This window comes from Passer montanus, unplaced genomic scaffold (genome assembly GCF_014805655.1).
Source record: "Passer montanus isolate IOZ18808 unplaced genomic scaffold, ASM1480565v1 scaffold9, whole genome shotgun sequence".
NCBI classification, from domain to species: Eukaryota; Metazoa; Chordata; class Aves; order Passeriformes; family Passeridae; genus Passer; species Passer montanus.
In genome coordinates this window covers 4,575,719-4,588,221 of record NW_024374367.1, presented here as the reverse complement: position 1 = coordinate 4,588,221, position 12,503 = coordinate 4,575,719, and the positions used below count along the sequence as shown (strand labels likewise).

General features: G+C 36.4%; 1 protein-coding gene across 10 annotated transcripts in view; it reads left to right on the top strand.

Moving 5' to 3' along the window:
- ERC2 (ELKS/RAB6-interacting/CAST family member 2) overlaps positions 1-12,503 on the top strand; it is a 420,178-nt gene that overhangs the window by 164,922 nt on the left and 242,753 nt on the right. For 4 of the 10 annotated variants that reach the window (XR_005626125.1, XR_005626124.1, XR_005626130.1 and 1 more), the window contains 3 exons: positions 23-52; positions 898-1,091; positions 6,381-6,392. Coding sequence is in view for 1 of the 10 variants with exons in the window: in XM_039695532.1 (XP_039551466.1) it covers positions 23-52; positions 898-1,091; positions 6,381-6,392 (236 nt within the window). In the remaining 9 variants the exon portion in view is untranslated. The remainder of the gene's footprint in view (positions 1-22; positions 53-897; positions 1,092-6,380; positions 6,393-12,503) is intronic. The other 6 variants (XR_005626132.1, XR_005626131.1, XR_005626128.1 and 3 more) reach the window with 3 other exon arrangements.

The window sequence follows — 12,503 nt, the reverse complement described above, 5'->3', positions numbered from 1 at the left end:
TTTCCTTGCCTGCCCTTTCAAGATGCCAATTAGGAATAATGGGAAGCAAGGGGTAGGCTAAGCATTGCAGTGCATCGTTGTTTCCATCTGTCTGTGATTATTGCAGCCAACAGTTGAAAGCACTTGGTGCCAGGTCGTGCTCCCATTGAAGCTAATTGGGATTTTGCCATTAGGTTTGATGGGAGTTGGACTGGGCTCTGCACTCTTGTTGTTTCCATTGCGTTTTCTCTTGTCTGTGGAACTCCCACCCATCCATGCATGTGTTTGCCAGGTTTGTGCTGTGTTCACCAATGGGCTTGTTCTTCTGATGTTTCAGGTTAAGTATTAACGATAGGCTAAAAAGGATTATTGGGTAAGATGTCTGCTGAAAGCAGCTTCTTAGTTTATTGGTTTGTCTTTTAAAGTCACCACTGCATTAAAAATAATTTCTTTCCATTAAATTCTTTGTATCAAACTGCATTTGAGACATCTGGTGATACAGATATATACAGTATGTATATATGTATCTGTGTTGGCATATTTACACATGGACAAAGTGTATTTATGTATAGGGAAAGAGTACATGATTTGTTAAGAAATTGACTGTATATTCAAAACACACTGAACTGAATGTAAATTTAATGAATTACAAGGTGAGTTTTTGTTAAATTTGAAAAAACATCTTTAACATGGGGTCACTTTAATACGTAAAAAAACCCCTTAATAAATCCCCTCCACTTTCAGGACAATAAAATTTGACTATGTAGATATTTTCATTTATTTTTGTAATGCATCAGACAGGAATACCCATAATCCTTTTTAATGTAAACTTGAACTCCGAGAAGAGTAAAGAAGTAAAGCTTTTCAAGCTATTTAAGTTATTGTCACCCTTATCTTTTTGAAATATTGATTCTGAAGGCTCATGAAGCTGAAGAGGAGGCACGGATGAATCCAGAATTTGCAGACAGAATGAAACAGCTTGACAAGGAGGCATCGTACTATAGAGAAGAATGTGGCAAAGCTCAGGCTGAGGTTGACAGACTTCTAGAAATACTCAAGGAAGTAGAGAATGAGAAGAATGACAAAGATAAGAAAATTGCTGAGTTAGAAAGGTAATTTTTGTATTGTCTTACATTGAGTAGCATTTTTGCTTACTTGATCTTCATTTCAGAAGCAGAGGTTACAAGTGGAGTGTATTTTTTAACAGTATAGAGGTTATGCTTTGTAAAAGAACAAAAAAGGGCTACTTGAGAACTGCATCTCATGTGGGCTGACTTTGGAAAAATTTAAGGTTTCCATTTTTTAATACTCTCCATAAAACAAGCATGTATAGGAAAGGTCATGTGCAATTTATAGGCACAACAACCCCCCAGAAAACAGTGTTGGGGAAGAAGCCTGTCTTTTTAGTAACTGGTGAATCAGACCTGTCCCCCACGTGTTTCTTCAAGTATGGACATCATCAGTCGATCTCAGAGGTTCTGAAAAGTATTGGTAAGTATTTCTAACCCGTGGGCTGACTTTGGAAAAATTTAAGGTTTCCATTTTTTAATACTCTACATAAAACAAGTATGTATAGGAAAGGTCAGTGCAATTTATAGGCACAACAATCCCCCAGAAAACAGTGCTGGGGAAGAAGCCTGTCTTTTTAGTAGCTGGTGAATCAGACCTGCCCCCATGTGTTTCTTCAAGTATGAACACCATCAGTCATTCTAAGAGGTCATGAAAAGTATTGGTAAGTATTTCTAACATATCTCATGACTATTTAATAATAGTTGTAACTATTTCTCAGTGTTCCCATAGTCTTTGTTTGCTTGAAAAGTATATTTTCTGATGTTGACCAGGCAGTGATTGTCTTGTGTCTGGGAAGGTTGTAGAGGCTTTCCATAATGGAGAGAGGAGGATTTTGGGATTTGTCTTATGCCCTTTGTAATTAAATAGATCTTGGGACCTTCTCCTGTATGGGGTCCTGCTATTTATTTGATTGATCTCTTTTCTTTTTTCTCTTCCTTTAATTAGACACTCTTGCTTGAATGAAAGAAGGAATTTTGTGTTTTCAAATAATTTATATAATTGTTTGATTATGATGAAGTCAGCAGAAAACTGTTTTATGGTTCCAAAAAAGATGTTTAAGTGATTTTATTTTTGTGATCATTGCTATAGTTCCAGTCAAGGCCAAGAACCCATTAGGTAGCATTACCATGAAAGAGAGGAACATGTCAGAAATGCTGGTTACCTTGGAGGGCAGAAAACAGCCAGCATGGAAAGAAAGATGTGTAAAGCATCTTTTACTGAGGATGACTTACTAATCTTCACAGCTACCTGCTGCCAAAACTTTTTACTCTTTGCAGACGTTCAGTTGAGGTCAGTAGTGGTTAAGAATCATGAGAATGGAGATCTCAAATTCAAAATGAGAGAAGATTTGTATTTAAAATAGAGCTGATTATTTACATATGTGCAACTTCAGTTGGTAGTTGACTCTCTCAGCACATCAGAGTTTAGAATATTCAAGTGTTTGCCTCTATATCTCAAATTCAAAATGAGAGAAGATTTGTATTTAAAATAGAGCTGATTATTTACATATGGGCAACTTCAGTTGGTAGTTGACTCAGCACATCAGAGCTTAGAATACTCAAGTGTTTGCCTCTACTTTAATGTGTAAAGGAGGTCCCAGAGTAAGTGGGTAATCAAGAGTGGGTGCTTTGTGCACCATGTCTGTGAGCTCTGATACACTCTCCAAAATCCTAAAGCAGCATATTGGAAAAGGTACCACAGTTAGAGGTTTTGGATGAGAAAGTGCTGCCTTTTCCCTGCAGTGATGCAGGGGCAGTTACAGGCCCAGACTTGTAATGCAGCAACTGCAGGTGTGACCACCAGGTGTAAACAGCAACTGATCCCCTCCTTGCACTGTAAAACTGAATTACTGTGTGACACCTGACTCATTAGTAGGCACAGTAATCTTGGGTTCAAGAGGATAATCTTAAGACCTTTATTAGATAGCAATCATGAATGAGTTGTATGTTTGAATATTAAAATGACGAAATTCTAGGATGATGAATGAGTTAAATCATGATGGTCATGGTGAAGTACTGTAGCTTGTGATCTCAAATTTCTGGAAATGTTAATTTCATTTAAATACTTTATGTAAAAAGAGGTAAAGAATTGATAGAGAGAAGTAAATTAATTTGAGTTGAGAATGATTGATTACAAAACCATTACAAAGTTAAAAGGAACTAAGGGATCCAGAGATACTGGTACAGCATTCTCAGCATACAATCTGTTCCTATTGTCTGAGAACTCTGTAATGGGTGAGAATTTTCTATTTTTGTATTCATTTTCCTTTCAAACGTGTTATACTCTTAGCAGTGAAGCTTTGGAGCACCAATTTCTAGTGTGTTATTGCTGATGAGGGTGTTGACCCTGAAATAACTTCTCAGAAAATAATGTGGTACTGCTGAGTGAACACAGACTTTTGAAGAGAATGTACTGTACTTAGAATGTGATGGAGTGGTTAAACTTTGCTATGGACCTTTAGGATATATTTGACATTTCCTCAAACTTCAGATTCAAGGGCATCTCTGAGGTCCTGTAGGAAAATGAATGTGACATTAAAATACAATTATTCATTCATAGCTTGCTAGGATCCATGGTCACTGCTATGCCAACATCTTTACACTGCAAGATACTTGCAACAACATAAATGTTCTAAATATGTCAACATAAATTTCTGAGGAAGTGATTATCTAGGCTATTGCAAGCTGTGGTAACCTCAATATTTGTTATATTCACATATGAATTCTTCAACATAATGAGGTGTGCTTGTATAAATAAACTTGAAAATTAAAAATGGTTGTAATAAAGTTATAATTTACAAATTCAAACAAAAATTAAAGCAAGGAGATGAATATTAACGTTCTACTAGTCAGAAAGTATTGACACACGAAGTGTCAAATACTCTGGTGGAAGTATCTGCTTTGATATATGAGCAGTTAAATTTATAAATGTGTGCTACTTGGCAGATGAACATTATTAATAATTATGAAGAAGTCTTCATGTAAATGGTAATTCTTTTGGTTTTAATGTGATTTCCTTGGCTCAGAAACTATCACACTCCTGAGCGTCATCACTTCAGATTAATGTTATTGCTCATATAAAATCATGTTGGTCTGTTTCTTTAATTACTCTCCCTATATTAACTTTTTATTTTACAGTTTCTTATTACTACACAGGAGAAACTACTCCTTCTTCTATACTTAAGATATTTGATAACTGTTATTACAATTTTCACAATTTATCTGTTTATAATTAAAAAAAGTTTAAAATCAAATGCAAGATATTGCATTTAATGTACAATGTACTTTTGTTAAATTTAATTTGCTGTTTTTCTTTGGTTTTCTTGATGAAGGAAATGTGGTTAAGGGTTTTTTGGGTTTTATTTTTGTGGGGCTTTTTTAATAATGTAAATGAAACTGGATAAGGTAGTGATCAGCTGAAGTTTTTATGTCAAGAGCCTCACCAAGGAGAGGGAGCTGCAGCTGAAACAGAACTGTCAGGACTGAAGGAGTGAATTGTTTAAAGCTTTTATTAATGGTGCTAGAATGAGAAGTATGTTTATGAAATGTAGATAGAGAGTTTGAATCACAAAATGCAGTGAAATACAGTGGCATAAAATGCATGTTTGTGAAGTTAGGACCAATAAGACTGCCTGATATAAACTAAGGATAATCCTTGATACAGTTCAGAAAAAGAAAGATTGGGTGAATTTTCTAATGGCTGTGTCATTATGAGCCATCTAAATAATGAAGCAGAGATAAATAATGATGCGTGAATCCTGATATGTCAGAATAAATATCTGAAGTAAGGATAGGAAGGTATTAATGTCATCAGGTGCTGCTGGCAAGGCTCTGTCTGGAATGCTGCTGTGTACTTCTCATCAGTCATATGCCTGGAGGTTGAATTAAAACTGGCAACAGGTGCAGAGAGGGCTGGAAGAAGAAATGAAGTGCTCATGACACAGGAGGAGTGTAAGCAAGAGTGGTTTGCTTCTCTGGCAGAACAAAGCTCTGTAGGGATGCTTGTTCTGTGTAGATATGGGAAGGGATAAGCACTGCAGGGAAAGAAGAGCGATTTCAGTAAAAAGAGCACTGACACATAATGCAATATAAATTATCCATTGGTAAATTTAGACTGAAAAGGGAAAGAAAGTGATTGCAACGTGGTGAAGATTGCAAAATCTTGGATCCATGTTTCTCCAGTGGTGTGCGAGATACTCAGCCAGTTGCTTGGCTAAGTGTAGCTTCTCAGCAAAGATGACAACAATATAAAAGTCCATTAAAAATATTATATATGATAAACAAACCTGTTTGTTCTGAAACAAGAAGGTGTTTTTTGTTTTTGTCATCTACTTCTCATATGCAGTGGGTACATAACACTATAGATGTTTTAGATGTGTATTCAATGTCTTGGGGTATTCACACTACTATTAATTCTGAATTGATTTGGATTTGAATTCTCATGATAGTAAGTCTACACAGCAGTGAGAAGTCATTGCACAAGAGACAAAACATCAGCATGTGGAATAAAAAAAAATTTAAATACATTTTAAAAAAAGTACTTTTATGGCTATTAAGTATGCTCCTTTTCCTAAATGCACAAAATGCTGAGTCTTAGGGAGAGATTTAAGGACTAGTCTAGCTGTGTGGGGACTGTTTTGGCCTTTCTTTTCTGAAAAGGTTTTGTTAAGTATTTTTTGAACAAATAAAGTTGTTAACAATCAAAGTATTTTCAGTACTGAAGTATTAATTCTCTTCTTCATACTGAATTAAAATTTTGCTGTCAGCATTGGAAGGGGCTGCATTTCTGGGGTGGGGTGTCAAATCTTCATCTTTTATTATTAACTGCAGTGCTTTGGTAACTTCTAAATATCTTTGAACAAGTTGCCAAATTGTTTAGCTGCTTTGATTGCCATTGGAAAACTTTATGAATGAGGGTCACCAGCCTATGTCAGTTCAAATGAAAGGCTTTGTGGCATATGACAAGATGTTTGTAGGGCAGCAAATGCTACCAATTTATTTGTTCTATTTGGTGTGTATATGAATTTGGAATGTGGATGGTTATAAATATGGATGTCTTTCTTCTGTCCACCAGTGACAAGATCCCCTTTTGATTTAGAGTTTGTTTTCTTCATTGCACAGGAAGGATGTACCTCTGCAGAAATTTCATTTTAGTTCTTGCTTTTCCTTCCCTTTTCTTTTTTTTTTAATTTTATTTTAATAATCTGCTAATATAACATCTGCTTGTTATATTTTTAAAGAACTAATGTGTTCCTCCCTTTATTCTCTTTTGCTGTCTTCCTTCCTATCTGTTTTTCTCCAAACTGCTGCTTTCATCCCTACTCCAACCAGCTTGACTTCCAGGTCAGTATTTTCTGCTCTCCTACTTAATGCTCCTTCCACAATGAAGGTTTTCATTGATGCTCCATTTGTTTGGTTGTTTTGATTCCACATTATTAACTTCTGTTTGTATTTTGTTGTTTTAATTCTGCTTGTCCCTATTGTGAAGTTTTTGGTCATTTCATTTCTAGACCAGAAACTTTCCAGTAAATGAATCTTTTTCTTGAATGCCTATAAGAAAAAAATGTTTATTAACAACATATTCAATTAATATGTTGTTTTGTGAGCAATTTTTTCTTCTTTTGGTTTTGCTTATGTTATCTTTCTTTAGAAAGCTTAACATTGGGAATAATTTTTTAGTAGATAGCCCAACCCAGCAGGTAATGAACAGTGACAATTGATACAGAGAGATTTAAACCAAAGATCAGAGACTTATTCTTAATACATTGCCATTGCCCCTTTTACTGCTTACAAACAGAATATGAGGAGTTGCAGTGGTTCAGAAACTTGTGGCTGTTTTTGCTGGCCAGATTCTGGGCCAGCACATAGTTGTAAAGGAGTTGTCTGTATGTGCTTTTATGCTGTGTTTGTATGCAGCCTCATCTAGTCAGGTTTGTGTTTTAAATTCTTCCAGGTTGTTAATTAGTTTAGCTGGTATTTTTCTTTGCACACTGCTTCTGAGTAAACTTTTCAAATATTACATGTCTTGTGGTGCTTGTTGGAAGCAAAAATTGATCTGGTTAACATGTTTTTCTCTTAGTAGGGCCTGATGTTAATTTTCTTTTTCATGCTTATAGATGGTTGTAAATTGTAAGGTAGCAAAGTCTTAAAAGATCTTTTTGATGTTTTCTCTTGGGAGAGTCAAGACCAAGCACAATTCATAGTTCAGACATGTCAGAGAAGTCTGTGACAGGGATATCTTCAAACTGCACAGCTAAATATGGCTCATTGCAAAAAGATGCCAAGACTTCTTTTTCCTCCTGATGCACTTTAGTACATGCCACAATCAGAAGTTACTTTCCAGCTGAAAAGTTTTGTTTCTGAAATTTGAGGCCCATCAATTGCATAAAGAATTGGATGAACTCTAAATTTACTCTCTATCTACTTCAAGCACATTTTTATGTGCTTGAAGGGATAGTTATTACACCCAGATTGTGAAAATACTTCAACAATTTATTTTCAGAATTTATCTTTCTTCTATCTTTCTTACTTAATTAAATGCATTTATTATGGAGTTGGCCAAGATGAAATTCTTGTCTGAATGTGACCACTTTGCATTTCTATCAGAGCACATTCAACATTGATTGAAAATCTCTCTGGCTCAAGAGAGCCTAAAGTAAGCCATTATGCTATGTGGTTGTCATTATGGTTGATTTCACTGGAATTCAATGATTGGTATGCAGAAACATTTGTTCAGCAGTTGGAGGTGCAATTTCTGTTATGTTTTATTGACCTAAAAAGCCAACTGACCTTGTTGAAGCAAACTGTCTGCATAACCCTGCCAACTTCCATCCCTCGAGTCCCAGATAAGTTGTAGAGTATGATTAGAATTTATTGTGGGTATTCAGTGAAGTGTTAAGTTTTCTCAGCTTGAATCTTCATTAAGGTCAAAACTTAATTTAAGAAACAGATCTATTAATTTCCATAATTTCTGCTGTATGGTCTTAGGTGTCATTTTAGTCATCCATATTGCTATGAGGTTTTTATGGTTAGAAAAAAGCTGCATGTGTTTTAAAACATGGGGTAGGCTATTGATACTGATGACAAACAAGAAAATCAAATGCATTGGCATAATGCCCTCACATGCACCTGCCTGTACAAGTTAAAAATATTCTGAATACAGCCATCAGTACAGTGACGTCCCCACACCTTTTGGTTACAGCAGGTTATTCACTCCCCACACTTTTCTTCTTGCAGATAAGCAGGAGATGGATATTTTTTTCCATGTGAGTTGTACTGACCAGTGCTAGAAAGTTTCCCACCAGCTCTGATGTTGGCCTTCCTAATTGTTTCCGTGGGAGGCCAGAGCTCAATGAGATGTGCAAGGGAAGGTTCAATGGAGTTTTAAATTTAACCTACAAGCCATCTACGGTTTTGTCAAATGTCAGTTTGATGGTTCCAAGGGCAGAGTGATATGTTGTTCAAAGATAATGTCCCTGGAGAAATGGAGATAGTGTACTACTGAAAACTGAGAGAATCTGTGATATACATTACTCTTCTGAGAGACTGGTTATTCTGAGTGAGAAACATAGTTGTCATGTTGGATAACAGGCAGATTGCTGACATGTCATTCTCTTTCAGTCTGTTTGCTATACATGCAGAACCAATGTTTTAGCATTTAAACATTTTGAAAGAGATGACATTTTGAGATGGGAATATACAGATTTAGATGACTTTGTGTGGTTTTAAACTTCTGTAAATTTAATTTTTTAAGAAACAGTAAAGTAGAAAGTTTATTTATTTGGTATTTTACTTTAAGGGAAAAATTGATATATTTTATTACAAAAGGAAGGAAAAAGCTTTGGATTTGGTTGGATGTGACACCACAACTCTGTATTGGGGAAGAGAGAACTGAGGGCACTGTTACTCTTCCCTTTCGTGATTACTGATTGAAGACATCAGTATTTCTTATGTTTCTCCAGACCTGCTGCCTCTACTAGTTTTCCTCAGAGGCAAGATCCAGAGGGCAGATTTCTCTACCTCTTGAACCTGTGCATGAAGTAGCCCCAGAGCACTCCCTGGGGGTATTGGTGTCTGCTGGGCTCAATGCTGTCAGGATTCCCTGTGCACGGTGGAGGGGGGTGTGTGGTGAAGAATCTTTGTGAGATAGCGCAGCTTGCCCTTAAAAAGCTGTTACTGAAAAGAGACAGGGGTACTAAATTTAGGAATTGGGCTGTTGGTGGAACCACTCCTTCCACTGGTATTGTTTGCTTTCACAATGCAGGAGCAACATGGCTGGGCAACATGACAGTGCTCTGATCTGAATTTATAGTAAGGGAAAGTTTGTATGTGTAAACAAGAATCATACATAGTGTACCTGATTTATTTGGAGGTCTGAAGAAGTTACTGCAAAAGCACGGAAAGCTTGATTTATGTATTGGATGGTAATGGCTGGATTGATCCTGAGAACTTCTAGGGTGAGCCAGGAGTTGCAATCAAAAGACTTGATCCAGAATGAAATTGCAATGAAACGTGGAGTGCTGCAGAGGAGATGTGGTCCTGATTGCTGTCAGGCTGGGCTGGACATGCTGTGGAGCAGCTGGATGCAAAGAAAAACTGCAAAGAGTCAGGAGCTGCTTTTTCTGTGTGTGGGTTGTTTTTTTTTTTTTGGTTTTTTTTTTTGTTTTGTTTTTTGGGTTTTTTTGTGTGGAGATGCTTTGTTAGTTTGGTAATTTGAAGAACAAAGCTTTTCTGGGCTACAGCTGAGAAGGACCTAATGGACCAGTAGCAGGGCTGCAACTTCTTGGTTGCAAATTTCAGGCAACAAATTATTTCCAGTAACTGGTTACAGTTATTGCTAATGGTCTCAATTAATAAAATAGCTGAGCAAGCAATTGCTATATTAAATCAGATCAAATATCCTTCTCATCTAGTGTGCTGTCATCAGCAGTGCTTTTTGGTTTTTTTAAAAGAAGAACATCAGAAGAAAATGCACGACAATGCTGGGTGTAGGAGAGAGATGTGTGACAGATGAGTCTTCTGGTACGAATTTCACACATGTTCATGTAAAGTGTCATCCAGCAGGAATGTGCTGAGGAAGACAGCAGTGCTGGGTTGGAGTTTCCGTGGTTGCAGTGCAGATCTGCCTTGAAACAAAGTGACATGAACCATAGTTTGGAACAGGATTTTAGTACGTCTCTTTCATTCATGCGTTATCCTCACGTGGATATTTCTAGCATCTCTCCAGGGCTTTGGAGGGAACTGTGTCAGACTAAACACTTCTTAAATAAAGATTTTGGAAAACTTCCCAGAGTGTGTGTTAGGTAAACCCTTCCTCCCACATTTTTGCCTGTGAGGTGAGAAATGTTTCAGTGACTTGTGCGACGCTCGCTTGATTTCTACCAGGCAGAGTTCTCAGTTATCCCAGGACAATTTGTGGTGCATTTGGGGGCAAAACAATTGTCTCACTGAAATATTGTCATAATATGAATATTAAGAAACCTGAAGCCAGCCTTCAGGCAATTGAGATGATGAGATTTAAAAGAGGGAGGAGTGTAAGGGGATGGGAAGGAGGGGTTTTTTTGAGACTTACAGGTTTCTGTGGGCTACAAGCCTGCTCCTTTGGATAGAACTGAAATAGCTATGTAACCTATCAGTAATAGGAGCTGGGAAAGAATGAAAACATTGAATATACTAAAATTCCTTTATCTTAGCTGCTAATTCTGGGCATGATGCATTCAGCTGGAGAATTAGGGATATAGGATTTAATTTTTTAAAGATATTTTAAAATTATTTTAATATTACTTGGTTTAGGTGATTTTTTTGCCCCATGTTTGTGTTGGTCATTTTGTTTCCTGTTCTTTCTATCAAAGAGATGTGAAGAGAACACAGAGGGGTACTTGCCAGTTTTGATGAGCAGATGAACTGTGATGTGGAGTTTGCCATAGTCTCAGCATCAGGTGTGTGGCAGAGAGAAGAGCAAGCATCCTTCTGCAGTCAGAGATAGCATTAATTTAATATAGTATTTTCTCAGGCATGTGGAAAATAATAGTCTTTATTACCTAAAGTCAGTTTGGCCAAGGTTGACCAGGGATAATTACCTGCCTCCAAATTCTCTTGTTCAGAAGGCACCAAAATTTTACTCAGTTTTCATAAGGTTCTTTCCTATGGGAAAGTCTTCATGTCCCGTTAGCCTTGATTGCAGCAGGGGAGATCCAGCCACAGCCTGATAACATTTTTCTTTCTCTCAGAGGTACATCCACTGGAGCTTGATTTCTCATCCCAAATGATAATACATGTGCTAAGGAAGCTGGGCTACTTCCCTTTATGTCATTGTAGAATAGATTGTTTTTTTTAGTTACATGATCAACTACCACAATTGAAAAATGAAGTTTTGTGGGGTTATAGATTATATTGTCACACAGGTTAGGAGTTTAAGCAATTGTAAAGGGAGTTGAAGTCTTGCTCCTGCTCCTTTTCAGTGGGAAAGAGAGAGGGGAAAATGTAGTCCTTTTAAAGAGGAAAGGAAAAGAGAGGGGAATAAGGTCTTCTAGATTTTCTGTTTGGAATTATGAGGGCAAGAAGGGCAATGCAGAGAGAGGATATACAGGATTTTTTTCTATAGAATGGCAATAGGTTAGTCAGATATGCAAAGAAAGGAATCCCATGAAATTTGGGGTGAAGTATTCCTCCAAAGTGATGTGGCCCTTATGACAACAGACATGTAAAAAAATTCTTAATTTTGCTTGTTTTCTTTTGAGTATGTTTAACAAAACCAAGGATTATTTATTTATTTATTTCTCCCTTAAGAAGTTTTCATTCAAAACATTTGACTCCCCTGTTCTTATGTAGTGATCTGTATTAGTCTATCAGCTTTTTAAAAGAGAATTTTAGGTGTATTTCTGCTTTTAATGTTTAAGTTTGATAGTCCAATTAATTTCTTAATGGTTGGGATAGTTGCTTTTGTTTATTCATGTAAGGTATTTAATTTGCTATCAGTGTGACAATTGTATTAGTTAACAAAAGAAAAATAAGAAAAGCTAAGAATAAGGAGACACAAGATTTTAAAACATGTCTTGGACACTAATAATTTTTAGGTTATATGATCTTGATTAAAAAAAAAACAACGTGAAAGTTTTAAATGCAAATGACAGCACAGAAAGTCACTGCTTAGTTTTTTATTATCATATTATAAAACTTAGAGTGACTGTGTCTAGCTTATAAAATCAATTCAGCAGTCAAGCATGAGGGCTTTCTTTTAGAAAAAAAATTGCTTTTGTTTGAGATTTGTTTTCTTTGTTATATCAAAAATTCAGCCTGTCGCAGGTAGAGGTTTTCTTATCCTGATAATATCTATTTTCTACAGAAAAATCCATCTCTGGGCTGTAAGTGAATAAGCAGTGTCCTTGTTTGTGTCAGGAATGTGTCTGTCAGTACCCCTCTTAACATCTCTTGTGGTGATTTTAGTCTCTCCGT